Consider the following 20,815-nt stretch of genomic DNA (forward strand, 5'->3'; position numbering starts at 1 on the left):
TCAAACTGGAGGAGGGACATGGAGGGAGGAGCCAGTGCACACCAGTATCCTGGTTCTTTCTTGGGGTGCCCTGTCTCCTGCGGAGCCCGTCTGTTCCCCATGGTCCTTACGGAGTCCCCAGCATCCACTAGGACGTTAGAGAAATAAAGGATGATAATATTTTCTATATTAACCATTGTATCTCTGCTAGAAAAATGATTTTCCATGGGTCAAAGATCTAGGGGTAATAGGGGATTATGTGTGGGAGAAGACACTTTTGAAACCTCAAGTTTTTCACACAAGTAACTGATACCCACATGCTGTACAGATGGACTTGCGAAGTTTAGCCCATAGGCTACAGCAGGCTAATGCCATCCTCAGATGGTGTTAGCTGCAGGGTCCAAAATACAGAATGCTTTGCTTTTCAGTTTAGTAAATCTGACAGCAATGTATCCCCCATGGGTTTCTACGGGGGCAGTGCCTGGAGCTGAAAATTGAGTGATCGCAGCTGATATAAGAGATTCCTGCTGTGGGTAATTATTCATACATGCGGGTGATGCTAAATATTTTTGGATATCCCTGGAAACTGGTGTTTTCGGGGAATATGCTGTAAATATTTAATGATAAGGAATACATATGAAATCCCGGGAAAGACAGGATGCCGACTGTCACTATATCTACAGCGGCTTCCCGTCTGCCGAAATCCTGGCAGCGAGTCTGCTCGCCACGCATTGGGCCCAGTGGCGAGCAGAGTCGCTGCAAATGGTTCTATTCCCACTCGGTTGGTGGCGTGGACCCACCACCCAAGTGGGAATTCCGGGCATGTGTCAGGATTTCGTCTGTTGGCTTATGACCGGGTGTCAGGATTCCGGCGTCGGTCTCCTGTACGCAGGGATCCCGACAGCCAGCAAACTGACTGCATCCCAATGATAAATATGCCATTACATGTTGGTCTATAATATAGCTGTGTTATAGATTTTGTGGGTGCTCCACAAACTAATAAAAGGTTCAGCCCTAGCTAGTATGTGCATTATGTGGACGTGTGTCCTAATGTAATGTGGCCATCTTCTTTATATTTTGTATTATTGTTTGCAGTTCTATGTAAGCAATAAAGGTCTCATTACTGCACAGTTGTCAACAAAAAATGTTTATGCATGTGCTATATAGATCATATTTTTCATTGGCAATGTACGCAGTGTACACATTCATAACGTTTTCCCAGCTGATATGCGTGCCAGTAAACACTAAAAGGATTTTATGAACAACGGAACAATCCCACGTTCCATCCTTCATTAAAATGCATCGGGTCACACGACTGGCCAACCAGAAGATATCACATGCACCCACGGGAGCAAGCAATAGGGCATACACACTGCCCGACGTCATTCTGATTTGGCCAGAAATAACATATTATGCTGATAGTGCTATATAAATAATAAAATTATTATTATTATTATCATCAAAATCACTCCTGGTGTATCAGAAATCTCATTGCATTTGCAATCCAACGTTTTTATTTTAACATCAAGCAGACATCTGAAGTTTGTAACTTTTGCATTCTACCTATGTAACCAAGTTGGGAACAGCAATATACTGGAAACAGGGGTTGGGACTGTAATGACGGCAGTCGGGATCCCGGAGGTCAGCATACAGACTCCAAGGTTCCGGCCGCCAGGGGGGCGAGCGCAACAGATCCCCTTGCGGGCTCACCACAGGTTCTATTCCTACTCTATGGGTGTCGTGGACACCCATGAGTGGGAATAACCCCCACTAGCCGGCATTCCGGCTGTTGGCATGGTCAGCTGGCTGGATTCTGGCGTCTGTATCCTGTCCCCTGGAAACAGTATTAATTTTAATAGATTGATGGCAGTTTATGTAATAGTACAGATTGCAGGACAAAACCTGTACACTGATTTAATTATTATTATTGTAGCGCCAGCACTCGCACATCCCACTAATGTAATATGGTGTATCCACAACGCTGGTCTTCTAATCAGGACTCCATTTAGTACAGAACAGCAGAGTGAGACCCTGGTAACCGAGCGGGGCATGTAACTTGAACTATAGTACCAAGGACCCGGAGTGCCGCCACAGCGAGATATACATATACCGAACCTGGTGCCGGTCAGATTAAAATCAATACAGGACTAATAACAAGACGGAGAGTGACAGACGCGTTATCCCGCGTGGAGCCCGCATTACAGGGCCAAGCACATGCAGGAAAAGCGCGGCGTGGTACACAGTAACAGCAGGCATATACAAATCGTACCCGGCCATTTTATCAGTGGCGAGAACCACATGGTAAATGCACCCAAAATGGCCACGACACTCTGCTTGTTCTGCTCCCTGATAGGCCGATGCACACCGTGCTCTCTCTTTGGCTAGTGGTGTGCGTTCCACACCAGGCTTCCGCCTGTGATTGGTGGGCCTCCCACACAGACTCAGAGCGTCAGGGAAAGTGCGGGGCGGGGACTCTCCATCTTGTCGCCCGTGGATTGGTCAGTGGGCGGCACGTGAGGCATAGTCTTTATTAGCGCCTTCTCTAGAGCCCCGCGACCAGTCGGTTTTGTGTCACAGCCATCTCGTGTCCTCCGGAGCAGCGCACAGACACGTGACCTTTCCATCCACGGGAACACACCGCAGCCGACATGGTGAAATTAGCAAAGGTAACACGCATGCGGGGATATCGCGGCCTGCTGCCTGACATTATATTTATTTATTTTCGGAAAATGTCACTGCTGCGTTTTCGTATTGCTGTATGTACAGACCGTGAGTTATCTGCTCACTGCACAGAATGGGGGTAGCGCTGAGCAGCCGCCGTGGCCTGTGTTCCCCGTTCGACGGGGGAGCTGCCGCTGCGCATGCGTCTCACAGCGGATTGTAGAGCGCGCAATGAGCGGCGGTGACGTCACCGGGCCCCGTGGCTCCGCGTTTTCCTGCGTGGCTGCGGGATTGCTCGCCGGTCAGTTGATGAAGTCGGGCACAATGGTAAATTGCGTGCGTGTGGGCGGGGTCCACGGTCATGTAGGTGGAGGCGTCTGTCTTCGCATTGTGTGTGGAAAGGGCTGTGGATGGTGGCGGGGCTGTGCGGGGAGAGCAGCTGCTAACCGTTTCACGCCTAGTTCCCCGTTGTGTTGGAGATTCGCCTTACCGGCGCCATTTTGATTTCCCGCGAGCCGAGTGATTATACGAGAGCACGTCCCCCCACGTCCTAACTTCCGCCCACCCCTCCACGCACGCCTTCTAACCCGCGTGCTGCACGTGTGTGTGGAATGAATCTGGTTCTCCACGTGGTCGCCCCGGGCATTGGCCGTGTTAGGACACGTGTAGGAATCGTGCTGAGTGGGCCATACTTGTTTTGCCCTTGGTACCCATGGGTCGCTCTCCCATACCCGAGTTATGTTGCTATTACTGTAGGTGAGGCCCGGGCTCCTTATCACGCGTGTGCAAGGCAGGGGGTAGGCCAGTTGCTAGACACTGTTCGATATGTTGGTGTTTGCAAAATTCAGTACAGCTATTAAAAATAAAATGCAATTTACGTGAAATATATATATTTTTTGGGGGAGATTCAAATGTTTGAAAAGTCAGTTGGGTATTTTTATCTAATGGACAGGAAAAAGACACCCAACCAACTTTTCAAACATTTGAATCTCCCCCATAAAGTGCTACCTTTTTAATCTTTTTCTAAATATTTGCCTTTTCTTTCCACTTACATAGGGCCCAAAAATGCAAGGTAAACTTAAGAAACCTGCACCTCCACAAGAGGTTGACGATAGTGAGGAGGATGAGGAAATGGAGGAAGAAGAGGAAAGCAGTGAAGAGGAGGTAATGCAATGTGTTTTCTTGTTACTACAGGCTCCATGATGCCCCCACTACAACATGCTTGGGCAATGAATACACGTGAAAATAGTCCTTGCTTCAACTCTTGATTGCCCACACTGCGTGTATATCACTGCTAAAGAACAGAGCATTGAAAACAATGCAAATGCCAGTGCCATTTTACCCAGCTTAATTTTTGCACTTTTTCTGCATGGTTCATATAAACATTGAGTTTAGCTTAGACATTGCAGTTGTAGTTTGCACTATAGTTTATTCCTGTGGGTGCGGAAATTAAATATCTAAGGATTTAAAATCGCAGTCAAATAGTGTAAGTTCTTCTGATGTACAAGTAGTTTGTGGAGGATTGTATGTTACTTGCATTTACTGTTTGTAACGGTTACATTGGATATAGATTTACATGTCCCTATGTCTGCTACTGCGCATGGCAGTCTTTGGGTTCAAGCCTATTAGCAGTGAAGATGACAATGTGTCGTTGCCGTGGCATTTCCACGCCTTCAACGGCACCTGATCTTGCACCCTTCGCTGGCAGGCTTTAGCCTGAATTAGCACAAAATTGCTCGGAGCCCTATGGGGCTTCGAGCACTTATGTGAATTCAGGCCGCTGCAATGACTCGCACCTGTGAGTTCATCATGGCTAATGAGACTGACCTCTGTGTTCTGCCTGCTGTAGTAGTACACTGAACACAGTTCTTACTGCAGGTTTAACAGACTTTCATTTACGTATCTAGCCATTGTCAGGTTCCAACTAGCTAGTTTTCATCTGAGTGCTGACTGAATTATGCAGTTGCTTTTGAATGGTTAATACCTCATTTTCTAAGAACCTATTACTAACTTTGACATTAAAAGCAGTCGGTTATCACACGAAATATGGCTACCGCTTTAGGTCCTCCAATCTGTCATAGGTAATCTTGCAGTGCTGCACACGTATGCTTCATTTTGGTAGACAGGAGGTTTTGGTCCTAATTGGCCTCACTGCAGTGCATTGGCCCAAAAAGAGCAGATGCCAGTCTAACTGACCAGGCTGTATCAACCTGTGTATGGCTAGCATAGCTTTTGTCTCTGTAGTCACTGCTAATGAGGTTTCATGGAGCCATTAGAGGAGACCTTAACATTAGGGTAATTTAAATCACCATCAAGAGTATAAGCCTCTTCTAACTATGCAGGAGTGCTTCAGTCACATCAGTATGAGCAGGACGCAGTAAGCCACTGATGGAGAGCATTGCACTCTGTCCTTGCGATGAAAGGATTTTTTGGGCTATGACCTGGGAGTCCTGCTGTGCATGCGCAGTCATTGGGGACACTGAATTTGCTGTGCTATATAAGGAACTGTCATCCTATCGAGTCTAAGCTCCAGAAAGTTTTTCTTTCTGAATGTTGGTGCATATGGGAAATGCGCTCAGACATCCAAAAACTGCATTTTCGGAGGTTTCACCACATTTCTGCTCTTGATGCATCCCAGTCTACGGGGAGAATTCAATTATGCCTTAAAAAATCCCAGATAGTGGCAGTATTTTGGGGGTAATTGGATAACCCCCGGGGGATTAGTTGGCTGCAGTTATTTAAATTAATGCACAAGTAAGCTGTAATTTTAAATTGTTGCTTCTCTCAGATTCATGAAGTGGTTGTCTACTTGAACATAGGTTTTCATCAGTCCTGCCTAAATGGGGGGTAGTAATGGTACCCCTTTAGTGGAAGGTCCTTTTGATAAGGAAAAGGGCTTAAGGTTGACTTGTTAAAAGGCGATACTTTCAGTGCTTGCCATGATGTGATAAAGGCGGTTTGTTTGTTTTTTTGCAGAAGAAAGTGTTCCTGGTGAAGCCATCAGATTACACAATGTAATCATAATGAAAGTTTGGATTGCTTTAAGTACTTATTTTTCCCCTTCCACAGTTAGAAGTTCCTCCAAAGAAAACACCAGCCAAAAAAGCAGCCACTCCAGCTAAAGCAACACCAGGGAAGAAAGCAGCCACTCCAGCTAAGCCTGCAGTCACCCCAGGAAAGAAGGGAGCTACTCCAGCTGGAGCAAAGAATGGTAAACGGGCAAAGAAGCAGGACAGTGAAGATGAAGAGTCTGGTATGTTGAGATTGGGATCAGTGTAGTTTAGTGTTGTAGAAGAGGAACTTCATAGTTTTCAAAGTCCTTTCTAATGGTTGCAAAGACCCCCTTTACTATTTCTTCCCAGGTAATTTTAATACGCATCCAATTACTCTAAAACCATTTTAACTTAATGCTTTGAAATATTTATACAACTGTACAAAGTGCTCACACACAAGGATGGCTGGTGAATGGCAGTGCCCGTAGGCAATAGTTGATCTGGTTATCAAGTGGTATTAAAGGATTCTTTGCTAAATGTGGACTTTTTTTTTTTTTTTTTTTTTTCTTCTTCCTACAGATGAAGAATCTGAAGAAGAACAGAAGCCAGTTGCCAAGAAACCAGCTGCCAAAAAACCCATAGCTAAAAAGGAGTCTGAGGAGGAGGAGGATGAGGAGGAGGAGGATGAGGATGGTAAGTTTTAATGCTTCAATATGGAAATTTTGAAATGGAGCAAAACTAACGTGGTATATTGTTGGCACAGATGATGAATATTTTGGGACTTAATCCTGATTAACCTTTGATGATAGCTTCACCTGATGTGCTATGGAGTGTTTTTTAAATCACTATCCAGTTTGTCAGTTTTGCTAGTTGAAGACTTCTCTTCCCAATCAGCAATATGCTTAATGACTATATTTTGTCCTTACTGATTGTGACATTAAAATCTTGTTAGATGAGTCTGAAGAGGAAGAACCTGCTGCCAAGAAACCAGCTGTCAAAAAACCTGCAGCAAAAAAAGAAGAGTCTGAGGATGAGGAGGGTGAGCATAATCTCATTCCACAATTCATGTACATAGTTTCAATTTTTATTACACTTGATGGAAACTAAATGCCACCCATATTTGGAGGTCCCTCCCTTTCTAATATAGGAGTAAATAGCATGGTTCTGACCATAACTGTGTCGTTTGGATGTTCTCTCTGCTCATTGCTCACACTCCAAAAGCTAAATTGTGTATTTAGGGAATTTAGACTAAATTCCAATCTGGCAGGGACAGATTTAAATGATTACATAAAACAGCAAATGAGTGTGCCCAGGATGGCTGTCTTACTCTATCATAGAGTAAATTAGTTTTGCGTTCTGTTGGGAGAAAGAACTATTAAGAATTTGTTCTGGTTATTGTATAACTGGTATTTCAGTCACAACAATGAACAGCAATGATACCAACTGAAACACATCTGTCGGTGCTGCTTTACATTTTGGTGTCAAAATGGCAGTCCCTACATAAATCTTGCCCAGCATCTCTCTCAATGCCTCTTGAGGACCATTGAGTCTAGCCAGTGAGGTAGGCTACAGTAATGTCCTAGTCCATCTTTGCACCGATTATACTTTAGCTTATTTAAAGATTATTTGAAACTAAAAAGCTTTGAACACAATTTAGACTCTGAGGATGAAGGTATGGAGGTAACACCAACTGTGGCTAAAGGAAAGAAAGCTGTTGCAACGGCTGAATCTGATGATGGGGAGGAGGATGACGACGACGAGGAGGAGGATGATGAGGATGATGAAGAGGATGAGGATGATGACGAAGAAAGTATGTTTTATGAAGCAAAATAGTATAGAATTTAGACACTCCGCTTTTGTCTGAAGTATCTGCTGCCAGCGTTTGTTTTTTTTTTCCCTTTAAATTTTTTTTAATTATATTGGCTATGTTTGGATGTGCATTGTGTAGGGACTTAGTGCGGTATCTTATTAGGTGCGGTGATTTACCGCACTGTAAGAACAGGCTTTTTAGCCCAATAATTCTATTGGGCTATCCAATTACAGCCCGTTTTTACCGTGCGGTAAATCACCTGTTATTGGCTGATAGCACATGGGATCAGTGATAACATTGTGGACCCATGTCTTTGCGTCCGGTAACAGGGCTGCTTATAAGGGATTCTGCTTCGCGAAGCATAATCACCGGTAAGTGCCGGCTTACGGGGCTAATTCGATAGCACTGAGAATCCTTTAGCTGCTGTAACTCGCCGCAGTAAAATAGGATACCACCCATAATCACCGGCATAACCCGCACGTCCTGCAGCTCTATATAAATTGGACTGTTACAGTTCTATTTACATGTACATAGGTGGGTACATTAAACGTAATGTGTGTGCCCCACCCACTCAAATTTTTTTTTTTATTCTCCCCCCCCACTCTAGATGCTGGAAAGGAATCTGCAAAACGCAAAAAAGAAATGCCCCAAAACAAAGGTGCTCCTGAAGCAAAGAAACAGCGAAGTGAAGGTATGGAATGAACCCGTTTATGTACATGTTTAATTACAACCGTTTCTCTGTGATATTCATATGGCAAGTTTTTGATAATTGAGAGTTGTGTTCTAACCCTGTTTGAGATTCATGTCTCCAAAACTTCTCCTTGCCTATGTATGCGAAGAGCTGCTTTCTATCTGAACTTGCTGGCATGTGGGCTGCTTGTGTGCATTAGTTAGAAAGTAATTGTTTAAATCTGGTGTAAAGCTTTCATGATGTTTCCATACTAGGTTTATCAGTGTATGTTGCAAACTTGAATTCCGCTAAGGATTTCGGTGAACTAAAAGATGCTCTGAGGGAGGCCTTCACCAAAAAGAGTTTGACTGTCCAAGATGTCCGTATTGGAGCTTCAAGGTGAGTGTTGTGTTGATGAGCAAAACACAAAGTATGTACTAGACCAGTGGTTCTCAACCTCGGTCCTCAAGTACCCCCAACAGTTCATGTTTTCCAGGTCTCCTCACAGGATTGCAAGTTAAATAATTTGCTCCACCTGTAGGTCTTTTAAAATGTGTTGGCAAGTAATGAATACACCTGTTCAGCTGCTAGGTGACTTAAAAAACATGAACTGTTGGGGGTACTTGAGGACTGAGGTTGAGAACCACTGTACTAGACCACCAACTTGACTGTCATGTTTATACCATAGGAAATTTGGCTATGTGGAATTCTCTACTGTTGAAGAGGTGGAGAAAGCACTCAAGTTGACTGGGAAGAAGGTTCTTGGTTTAGAGATTAAAGTGGAAAAAGTAAATTCCATTGCTGACAAGAATAAAAATGCTGAGAATAAGAAAGGTATTTCATTCTTCCCATGGAATGTTTTGACAACGTTTAGGACATCTGTATATACAGGCCTAAATGTGTTAAGTGGAGATAAAGTGGAGACTGCTAAAGAGTGATATGACCAGCCAACCAGCTCCTGACTCACACATGTCAGGTAGGAAGCTGACTGGCTGGTGCTTTATCAGTCTCCACCTTTATCTCTTGGTAAGGCTCAATACATTTTGGCCATAGTTCTAAATCCCTTGCTTTGATACGCTTGCAGCTGCAAAATGCTATTGGACACAATGTTAGGTGCCACTGTAATGTATTTAACAGATTTTTGTTTTTTTAAATTAACAATGAATTGTGCGTATTTTTCTGGTGTTTCAATTTGAAAAAAATGAATGTTTTAATGACCGTTAGATTTTTTTTTTTTTTAAGGGTTACACTTGCAGAGCTTTTTGAATCTGATAGAAACTGCAAAGCATGTTAATGCTTTGCAGTCTCGATCATGTTCTGACATTAGAGCTGCTTTTATCGGTTTTACCTGGATTTCAGTAAATCCAGAGACTTGTGCATGAATACTAGGGTGCTGTATTTTATGCTCGACATCTGCATCCTACATGGGGCTTGAGACGCCTAGGACATTGCCTTCCCTGTCTCTCTCAAGACCTGTCCCGCATAACATATCTGCATATACCTGAACATCAAAGCAAGTGACCCCTGCTTCTTGTACCCCAGGTTGAGAATTGCAATACTGGTTTGTTGATTTAGAATGTCCTGTAAACTCATTGTTTGCTTTATTACATGACCTTATTTAATGAGAAACTGTTATTTCCCAGAGAGAGATGCACGGACTCTGTTTGTAAAGAATTTCCCGTATAGTACAACTGCTGAGGAATTGCAGGAGATCTTTGAAAATGCCAAAGAAATTCGTCTTCCTACTGGACACGATGGAACCAGTAAAGGGTAAGTTTTTGGTGTTAACACTATTTTTTTTAATGCATCTGTAGTTGGTATCTGACAGAAGTCTGTAAGCATTGTAAATATATTGCCTTCTCATGAAGAGTTCTGTTACATCCTGTCTTGACTATCTTTTCCTCAAGCCCCATCTGGTATAGCTGTGTCTAGACAAATGGTTTGACAGGTGCATTTATGTCCACGTGCTTAAGCATACATATACTAACATGGAAAACATCGGTTCACATTAGTGATTTTTTGTTCTATAGAAGCAATACTGCCTCTTCAGCTACTTTTTACTTGCCCTATCTTGGTGGTCCTTTGTTAAACATTTTTATCTTTGCATAGTGTACTGAATATATTGAAATCTTTAAGCGTTTGTCAAAGCTTCAATACTGGGATCTTGAAGTAGTGACTTCTAGTACATGAATGTTCCCACCTTGTATTATCACTAATTCCCTGCTAGAAAGGAGTACTAGGCAATGCACTAACTGTGTACCAGATGGGAATCTTCTGAAAAGTGGCTTTAGATTAAACTAATTGGGTGGTTTTTGGGCATGATATATAGTTTAATCTTCTTGCTAAAGAGATCCCCCCCCTTCCCCTCCTCATATTGTGCCCATAGTAATCAGGTTTAGCTGCATAAAGGGTTGGGCACATCACTACCCTGGAGGGTAGCGAGCTGAAATTACACCATAATTACCACAGAACAGGAAGGGGGTGGAAAGAATTGAATACCACCCATTGAAATTGATGTCTTGTCTACATGGTTCCAGTAATGCTCCTAAACCTTCATTGACTGCTGTTGCATGCACACTTTTCAAACATATGCTGTACTTTAGGATTGCATATGTGGAATTCCACACTGAAGCTGATGCAGATAAAGCAATTGAAGAAAAGCAAGGTGCAGAGGTTGAAGGCCGTGCTGTCTTCATAGACTACACTGGAGAGAAGAGTCAGAGTACTGGAGGGAAAAAAGCTGGACCAGCAGGTTGGTAATTTTCAGTTTTGTATGCAGACACAAACATTATCCAATTATCTGGTCCTATCATGTTGACTGACCATAGCCTGCTTGATCTTTCCTTTTACTATAGTACTTAGGTAATGGTGCTGTTTTTACCACTAAATGTTAAAATGGTACTACTACAATGCTGACATTGGCACATGGGGGCCAAGAAACCACTTAAATCTTTCATTGATAAATGTATAAGTACACTTAAAAATTAGTTTGACTATTTCTGAATCTTCATGGATAATTGGTCAGTAATTTAGAAATGTAAACTGTATTCATCCACTCGCCCTCTCCATATCTATTAAATATGAACAAGTAATGAGAATGGCCTTCTGGATTTAGTGTTCTAAAACTTAGTAGTATGGGCTTGAGACTTGATGCTAGCTTGATGTTTTAACTTTAATTTCAGACTTCCAAGTGGTCAGTAGTACTTGCTGGAAATGAGGACTAGTCAGTCTGATTAATAATGCAGAAATATTTCTCTATCGTCCTAAGTGGATGCTGGGGTTCCTGAAAGGACCATGGGGAATAGCGGCTCCGCAGGAGACAGGGCACAAAAAAGTAAAGCTTTTACCAGATCAGGTGGTGTGCACTGGCTCCTCCCCCTATGACCCTCCTCCAGACTCCAGTTAGATTTTGTGCCCGAACGAGAAGGGTGCAATCTAGGTGGCTCTCCTAAAGAGCTGCTTAGAGAAAGTTTAGCTTAGGTTTTTTACTTTACAGTGAGTCCTGCTGGCAACAGGATCACTGCAACGAGGGACTTAGGGGAGAAGTAGTGAACTCACCTGCGTGCAGAGTGGATTTGCTGCTTGGCTACTGGACACTAGCTCCAGAGGGACGATCACAGGTACAGCCTGGATGGTCACCGGAGCCGCGCCGCCGGCCCCCTTGCAGACGCTGAAGAGAGAAGAGGTCCAAAATCGGCGGCTGAAGACTCCTGAGTCTTCATAAAGGTAGCGCACAGCACTGCAGCTGTGCGCCATTTTCCTCTCAGCACACTTCACACAACAGTCACTGAGGGTGCAGAGCGCTGGGGGGGGCGCTCTGAGAGGCAAATAAAAACCTTATTAGAGGCAAAAAATACCTCACATATAGCCCACAGAGGCTATATGGAGATATTTAACCCCTGCCTAACTTCAAAAATAGCGGGAGACGAGCCCGCCGGAAAAGGGGCGGGGCCTATCTCCTCAGCACACAGCGCCATTTTCTCTCACAGAAAAGCTGGAGAGAAGGCTCCCAGGCTCTCCCCTGCACTGCACTACAGAAACAGGGTTAAAACAGAGAGGGGGGGCACGGATTTTGGCGATATTGTATATATATAAAAGATGCTATAAGGGAGAAACACTTATATAAGGTTGTCCCTATATAATTATAGCGTTTTTGGTGTGTGCTGGCAGACTCTCCCTCTGTCTCCCCAAAGGGCTAGTGGGTCCTGTCCTCTGTCAGAGCATTCCCGGTGTGTGTGCTGTGTGTCGGTACGTGTGTGTCGACATGTATGAGGACGATGTTGGTGAGGAGGCGGAGAAATTGCCTGTAATGGTGATGTCACTCTCTAGGGAGTCGACACCGGAATGGATGGCTTATTTAGAGAATTACGTGAGAATGTCAACACGCTGCAAGGTCGGTTGACGACATGAGACGGCCGACAATCTATTAGGACCGGTCCAGGCGTCTCAGAAACACCGTCAGGGGTTTTTAAAAAACGCCCATTTACCTCAGTCGGTCGACACAGACACAGACACGGACACTGAATACAGTGTCGACGGTGAATAAACAAACGTATTTCTCATTAGGGCCACACGTTAAGGGCAATGAAGGAGGTGTTACGTGTTTCTGATACTACAAGTACCACAAGAAAGGGTATTATGTGGGAGTGAAAAAACTACCTGTAGTTTTTCCTGAATCAGATAAAATAAAATGAAGTGTGTGATGATGCGTAGGGTTATCCCGATAGCAAATATTGGCGTTATACCCTTTCCCGCCAGAAATTAGGGTACGTTGGGAAACACCCCTTAGGGTGATAAGGCGCTCACACGCTTATCAAGTGGCGTTACCGTCTCCAGATACGGCCGCCCTCAAGGAGCCAGCTGATAGGAAGCTGGAAAAATATCCTACAAAGTATATACACACATACGGTGGTTATACTGCGACCAGCGATCGCCATCAGCCTGGAGATGCAGTGCTGGGTTGGCTTGGTCGGATTCCCTGACTGAAAATATTTTATTCATGTAGAGCATTTAATAGGATGCATTCTATATATATGTATGTGAGATGCACAGAGGGATATTTGCTCTCTGGCATCAAGATAAGTGCGTTGTCCATATCTCCCAGAAGATGTCAGGGACACGACAGTGGTCAGGTGATACAGATCCCATACGGCAGATGGAAGTATTGCTGTATAAAGGGAAGGAGTTATTTGGGGGTCGGTCCATCGGACCTGGGGACCACAGCAACAGCTGGGAAATCCAACCTTTTTTACCCCAAGTTACATCTCAGCTAAAAAAGACACCGTCTTTTCAGCCTCAATCTTTCCTTTCCCATGAGGGCATGCAGGCAAAAGGCCAGTCATATCTGCCCAGACATAGAGGTAAGGGAAGTAGACTGCAGCAGGCAGCCCTTTCCCAGGAAAAGAAGCCCTCCACCGCGTCTGCCAAGTCCTCAGCATGACGCTGGGGCCGTGCAAGCGGACTCAAGGTGGGGGGGTAGTCTCAAGAGTCTCAGGGCGCAGTGGGATCACTCGCAAGTTGACCCCTAGATCGTACGAGTATTATCCCAGGGGTAAAGATTGGAGAGTCGAGACATCTTCTCCTCGCAGGTTCCTGAAGTCTGCTTTACCAACGGCTCCCTCCGACAGGGAGGCAGCATTGGAAACAATTCACAAGCTGTATATCCAGCAGGTGATAATCAAAGTACCCCTCCTACGACAAGGAAAAGGGTATTATTTTTCCACACTATATTGTGGTACTGAAGCCAGACGGCTTGGTGACACATAGTCTAAATCTAAAATGTTTTGAACACTTACATAAAAGGTTCAAATCGAGATAAAGTCACTCAGAGCAGTGATAGCGAACCGGAAAAAAGGGGACTATATGGTGTCCCTGGACATCAAGGATTACCTCCATGTCCAAATTTTGTCCTTCTCATCAAGGGTACCTCTGGTTCGTGGTACAGAACTGTCAATATCAGTTTCAGACGATGCCGTTTGAATTATCCACGGCACCCCGGGCCTTTTTACCAAGGTAATGGCCGAAAAGATGTTTCTTCAAAGAAAAAAGGCATCTAAATTATCCCTTACTTGCACGACCTAAAAAGGGCAAGTTCCAGAGAACAGTTGGAGGTCGGAAGAGCACTATCTAAAGTAGTTCTTCGACGGCACGACTGGATTCTAAATATTCCAAGAATCGCAGCTGTTTTCCGACGATACGTCTGCTGTTCCTAGGGATGATTCTGGACACGGTTCAGAAAGCCAAGGAGTTATCCGACCTGTCAGGAACCTCCTAAAACCAGGAAAGGTGTCTGTACATCAATGCACAAGAGTCCTGGGAAAAATGGTGGCTTTTTACGAAGCAATTCCATTCGGCAGATTCCATGCAAGAATTTTCCAAAGGGATCTGTTGGACAAATGGTCAGGGTCGCATCCTCAGATGCACCTGCGAATAACCCTGTCGCCAAGGACAAGGGTATATCTTCTGTGGTGGTTGCAAAAGGCTCATCTATTGGAGGGCCGCAGATTCGGCATACAGGATTTGATCCTGGTGACCACGGACGCCAGCCTGAGAGGTTGGGGAGCAGTCACACAAGGAAGAAACTTCCAGGGGGTATGGACGAACCTGGAAAAGTCTCTTCACATAAACATTCTGGTACTAAGAGCAATCTAAAATGCTCTAAGCCAGGCGGAACCACTCCTGCAAGGAAAACCGGTGTTGATTCAGTCGGACAACATCACGGCGGTCGCCCATGTAAACAGACAGGGTGGCACAAGAAGCAGGAGTGCAATGGCAGAAGCTGCCAAGATTCTTCGCTGGGCGGAGAATCACGTAATAGCACTGTCAGCAGTGTTCTTCCCGGGCGTGGACAACTGGGAAGCAGACTTCCTCAGCAGACACGATATTCACCCGGGAGAGGGGGGTCTTCATCCAGAAGTCTTCCACATGCTAATAAACTGTTGGGAAAGACCAATGGTAGACATGATGGCGTCTCGCCTCAACAAGAAACTGGACAAGTATTGCGCCAGGTCAAGAGATCCACAGGCAATAGCTGTGGACGCACTGGTAACACCTTGGGTGTACAAATCAGTATATGTGTTTCCTCCTCTGCCTCTCATACCAAAGGTATTGAAGATTATACGGTGAGGAGGAGTAAGAACAATACTAGTGGCTCCGGATTGGCCAAGAAGGACTTGGTACCCGGAACTTCAAGAGTTGGTCACGGACGAACCGTGCCCTCTACTTCTGAGAAGGGACCTGCTACAACAGGGTCCCTGTCTCTTTCAAGACTTACCGCGGCTGCGTTTGACGGCATGGCGGTTGAACGCCAGATCCTAAAAGGGAAAGGCATTCCAGAAGAAGTCATTCCTACCTTGATTAAGGCAAGGAAGGAAGTCACCGCGAAACATTATCACCGCATTTGGCGAAAATATGTCGCGTGGTGCGAGGATCGGAGTGTTCCGACGGAGGAATTTCAACTGGGTCGTTTCCTACATTTCCTACAATCAGGATTGTCTATGGGTCTCAAATTGAGATCTATTAAGGTTCAAATTTCGGCCCTGTCAATATTCTTCCAAAAAGAATTGGCCTCAGTTCCTGAGGTACAGACTTTTGTTAAAGGAGTACTGCATATACAGCCTCCTGTGGTGCCTCCGGTGGCACCGTGGGATCTAAATGTAGTTTTAGATTTCCTCAAATCCCATTGGTTTGAACCATTGAAAAAGGTGGATTTTAAATATCTCACATGGAAAGTGACTATGTTACTGGCCCTGGCTTCCGCCAGGAGAGTATCTGAATTGGCGGCTTTATCTTATAAAAGCCCTTATCTAATTTTCCATTCGGATAGGGCAGAACTGAGGACTCGTCCGCATTTTCTCCCTAAGGTGGTATCAGCGTTTCACTTGAACCAACCTATTGTGGTGCCTGCGGCCACTGGCGACTTGGAGGACTCCCAAGTTGTTGGACGTTGTCAGAGCCTTAAAAATATACATTTCAAGGACGGCTGAAGTCAGAAAATCTGACTCGCTGTTGATACTATATGCACCCAACAAGTTGGGTGCCCCTGCTTCTAAGCAGACGATTGCTCGTTGGATTTGTAACACAATTCAACTTGCTCATTCTGTGGCAGGCCTGCCACAGCCTAAATCTGTTAAGGCCCATTCCACAAGGAAGGTGGGCTCATCTTGGGCGGCTGCCCGAGGGGTCTCGGCATTACAATTCTGCCGAGCAGCTACGTGGTCGGGGGAAAACACGTTTGTAAAATTCTACAAATTTGATACCCTGGCAAAAGAGGACTTGGAATTCTCTCATTCGGTGCTGCAGAGTCATCCGCACTCTCCCGCCCGTTTGGGAGCTTTGGTATAATCCCCATGGTCCTTTCAGGAACCCCAGCATCCACTTAGGACGATAGAGAAAATAAGAATTTACTTACCGATAATTCTATTTCTCGGAGTCCGTAGTGGATGCTGGGCGCCCATCCCAAGTGCGGATTATCTGCAATACTGTACATAGTTATTGTTAACAAATTCGGGTTATATTGTTAAGGAGCCATCTTTAAGAGGCTCTTTCTGTTATCATACTGTTAACTGGGTTTAGATCACAAGTTGTACGGTGTGATTGGTGTGGCTGGTATGAGTCTTACCCGGGATTCAAATTGCCTCCCTTATTGTGTACGCTCGTCCGGGCACAGTACCTAACTGGAGTCTGGAGGAGGGTCATAGGGGGAGGAGCCAGTGCACACCACCTGATCTGGTAAAAGCTTTACTTTTTTGTGCCCTGTCTCCTGCGGAGCCGCTATTCCCCATGGTCCTTTCAGGAACCCCAGCATCCACTACGGACTCCGAGAAATAGAATTATCGGTAAGTAAATTCTTATTTTCATTAGGTAGTAAAGTTCTGATCCATCTTACCGTGAAGCAACTGTGGAAGACCCAATAAGACCTGATTTTAAGCTTCCAATTTGAACTGTTTTAAGTAAAGCTGAATTTTTTTTTTTTATATATATTTTGTTTTTTTTATTAGGTGAAGCAAAAGTTCTTGTCGTTAACAATCTGTCATACAATGCTACAGAAGAGAGTTTGCAGGATATTTTTGAGAAGGCAACATCCATTAGAATACCACAAAACAACCAGGGTCGACCCAAAGGGTAAGTGGTGAGGAGGGAAACTAGAAGCGTTTGATGCAGTGATATTGCTCGTTAGATTGAAATCTCGTTTCTGCTTAGGTGAAATTTCAGAAGTTAAGCTAAACATTTCAAATGGACACAAAGTACATATAGCAGAACTTGTTTACGTAGTCCAGGTTTTTAAGTAACCTAGATGAACAGATTTGATAGAATTAAAATCACATAATAAAAAGGAACGTTGGACATATATCTGAACTACAACGTATTGTGTGGATGAAGAGTAAAATATGAAGCATGGTTTGGAATGTTTAAGGAAAATTTATTCCAACTTTTTTTTTTTTTTTTTTTGTACAGGTTTGCTTTTGTAGAATTCACTTCTGTGGAAGATGCAAAGGAGGCCTTAGAATCTTGCAATAATACCGATGTCGAAGGCAGGACAATACGGTTGGAATTCAGTCAGGGAGGTGGTGCCCAAAGTGGTGGAGGAAGAGGTATGGTACTTCTAATTTACAGTGTGTGAATTTGTCAGTACATGCTGGAAATGATGATTGATATATCTGAGAATTTCTGATGAGATAGTTTCTCTGGATAGTCAAGTACTGACCCAGCTTATATTTAACTTGCACTTTATGCTGAATGCATACTTGACAAACACATTTGTGCTTTAATAATTCATAATGTTACAACATTGACTTTTTATTTGGTGTCAGGATCGGCTCAAACAAAAACACTTTTCGTCAGAGGTCTTTCTGAGGACACAACAGAAGAAACATTAAAGGAAGCATTTGATGGCTCTTTAAATGCCAGAATAGTAACAGATCGGGACACTGGCGCATCAAAAGGGTAAGTGCTGTGTGGATTGTCCGTTCCTCTCTTCCCCCCCCCCCCCCCCCATTCATATTTGTAAATATGTATACATTGTTCCTAGCATAGATTTAAGGGTCTATTCATGAAGCAGTGAAGAGTGGAGTGGTTGCCATGGCAACCAATCGGCTGCTTTGTACAATTGTATAGTATGCAAATTACAAATGTTACTTCAATGTTTGGTTGCAATGGGCAAATTCTCCTGGCTCACTTCTCCACACTTTTCACTGCTTAATGAATTGACCCTTATGTGGTACTCGTATAGCTTCTCATTTGAGCACTGTCCAGCCAAATTCCTGTGGCTGTAGATGGATTCGCAAGAGAAGAATATTACATGCACATTTGGCAAATGTTTTGTCCTCAAATGAGGCTTAAACTGCCTAATCGCTACATTCTATTTGAAGCAAAACAAAGATTGGAATGTACCAAGTACTTAAACATTCTCTGAAAAGGTGCTTAATGTGTGCTTTCTCTACTCCAGGTTTGGGTTTGTAGATTTCTCTTCAGCTGAAGATGCTAAATCTGCAAAGGATGCAATGGAAGATGGGGAAATAGATGGAAACAAAGTTACTTTGGACTTTGCAAAGCCCAAGGGTGAAGGACAACGTGGTGGCCGTGGAGGATTTGGCGGCAGGGGTGGTGGCCGTGGAGGATTTGGCGGCAGGGGTGGTGGCCGTGGAGGATTTGGCGGCAGAGGTGGTGGCCGTGGAGGATTTGGCGGCAGAGGTGGTGGCCGTGGAGGAGGATTTGGGGGTAAGAAACTTTTGTAACTTGAAACTTGTTAAAAGATCTGTTATGTTCAAAATAAATTGGTGTCTATTTCTGACGTGGTTTTTTTTTTTTTGTACTTTAAGGTAGAGGAGGTGGAGGATTCAGAGGTGGAAAGAAAATAAGGTTTGATGACTGAACAGTTTGATTCCTGTGTCTCCAAACATCAAGCCATCTCCCTTAACTGAATGGACTCTGTGGGCTGGTACATTGGGTACCCTTCTCCCAAACAAGAATAGCTTTGGCAGAGCCTTCTGTGTGGACATTCCAATGTGGAGACGTACCTATTTCCTGTTAACACCTGGACACCGTCATTTCATGGAAGATGTGTGACTGCTTGACTATCCTTACAGACTTTTTTTTTTAAGAGTGTGTGTGTGAGAAGAGACCTTGTCCTGAACTTGTCATCTTATGTTTTACCCCTGTACAATTTTTTTTTCCTACAAATTCTGTAGTATTTTGCTGTAAATGCAGAATGTTAATGGTTTGTGCTTCAGCAGCTTGTCTTCAGATTAAAGGACCTCATCTGGTTACATATTAGTATAATGGTTTCCAAAAATTCTGCTATTACAGTGACGTATCAAGTATGTTTAGTCCATTTGATTTTCATGAATAGCATATGTGTTGTAAACTAAAATTTGTGCACAATAGTGACTGCTCAGTTGCTAAATCTGTAGCGTACATGGCTGCAGGTCTGGGTTATATAGTTGCATTTGTTATCTAAAGGGGAAAATGGATCAGTACTGTAATGAATGCAACCATGTAGTCCTCCTTAACTGCTAAACCACTTTATATGACCTTTAGAACGCCTATTGCAAGGAATGGGGGTTATGGGCTTTTTATTCCCTAGAGCGGGTACAGTTAAGTTAAATAGATATGTCAATATTCCAATCTGAGGACACCAATAAATGACTGGCTCCAAATAACTACAGATTGTAAACCATTGCTTTAAGACACAGGATTTTTTTTTTTGCTGGATTTCCTTTCCAAAGTGACAGAACGTGGGGCAATATGCAAATGGAGGTTTAACAGCATAAAATGGCTAAATCTGTCTAAAGTGCAGCTTGGAAGCAGAAACGGCCAACTTGGCATATTTCGCCTTGCAACCTCAAGGTGGTGAGAGAATCTGTGCGCCCACAACTATTCCCTAATTAGTGTGCACAAAAATGTGCATCGCACCCTTCCAATTGTCCATAACTTCTAGTAGGTTACTGAGTGTTTACTTGTGTTCTGCTACTTAGTTTTTCCCTCCCATCTTATAAACTGCCATACCATGCTGTTACCTTTTTTAACACTTCAATGTTTTGTAGACTGTATTTACATAGAACATACCTTCCATGAAGCAAATTCAGTTGCACGCAAGATGCTACTGGAGTGGCTTTGTGGCATGTCTCTTGCTCATGTCTGCTTAAATTCTTTGAAGGTGTGAGCAGACATGAGCTACATTAAAAGTGCAGCACACATGTTGCAGTAATATGTTCATGTGTTAATATAATCCACTGTGTTAGAAAAGCCATAAATTAAATGCTGTTTATAGGCCTACAGGTGTACAAACTCATTATACCAGTCTCTCTACATTGACCAAGTTCATTTGAAAAGCAGATTACTTGTCCTTTTAGGCATTAGAACTTTGGACAAATTTAAGTACTGTAGCTGTGAGCCTCTGTGCACGCTGGCTCAGATTCATGTAAAATTTGGTACACCAGTTTGCCATGTGGGTAATAAATTTAAGAAATGCTTGTCCAAATTAAATGTTTCTAAACTTTTACGGTGTAGTATTATCTAAACTGAGACTTAGTTGTGTGTAGGGTGAGCAAGTGTATTCATGGTCATGCATGGTTTTAAAAAAAAGAATTGTGTAACCAATTTCACTATAAAAGATGCAGCAAACACCCCAGAAACAATCAGTTTACGTATGACCTGTTCAGTTGCTTACAACCTATTCTGTTGGCAAGGAGACAGTTTATC

The 20,815-nt window shown here is 43.7% G+C and overlaps 1 protein-coding gene and 1 non-coding gene across 4 annotated transcripts; both read left to right on the top strand.

Annotated features, from left to right (window-relative positions):
• Positions 1-2,497: 2,497 nt before the first annotated feature.
• NCL (nucleolin) lies at positions 2,498-20,615 on the top strand. 3 transcript variants are annotated; one of them, XM_063916553.1, is made up of 16 exons: positions 2,498-2,645; positions 3,697-3,804; positions 5,710-5,893; positions 6,213-6,326; positions 6,586-6,672; positions 7,291-7,443; positions 8,051-8,134; positions 8,389-8,512; positions 8,802-8,947; positions 9,757-9,883; positions 10,717-10,865; positions 17,113-17,236; positions 17,570-17,706; positions 17,926-18,058; positions 18,561-18,832; positions 18,934-20,615. In XM_063916553.1, the coding sequence occupies exons 1-16, from the start codon at positions 2,628-2,630 to the stop codon at positions 18,984-18,986; spliced, it is 2,013 nt and encodes a 670-aa protein (XP_063772623.1). In that variant the 5' UTR covers positions 2,498-2,627; the 3' UTR covers positions 18,987-20,615. The 3 variants fall into 3 exon arrangements, with proteins under 3 accessions (XP_063772623.1, XP_063772621.1, XP_063772622.1); XM_063916551.1 differs by lacking the exon at positions 2,498-2,645 and adding an exon at positions 2,857-2,967; XM_063916552.1 differs by lacking the exon at positions 2,498-2,645 and adding an exon at positions 2,857-2,967 and having other exon boundaries at positions 5,710-5,851.
• LOC134913618 (small nucleolar RNA SNORD20) lies at positions 17,752-17,823 on the top strand. Its single transcript, XR_010177320.1, has one exon. It is a non-coding gene; the product is annotated as a small nucleolar RNA SNORD20 (small nucleolar RNA).
• Positions 20,616-20,815: the final 200 nt, after the last annotated feature.

The sequence above is a fragment of the Pseudophryne corroboree genome, chromosome 4 (assembly GCF_028390025.1).
Source record: "Pseudophryne corroboree isolate aPseCor3 chromosome 4, aPseCor3.hap2, whole genome shotgun sequence".
NCBI classification, from domain to species: Eukaryota; Metazoa; Chordata; class Amphibia; order Anura; family Myobatrachidae; genus Pseudophryne; species Pseudophryne corroboree.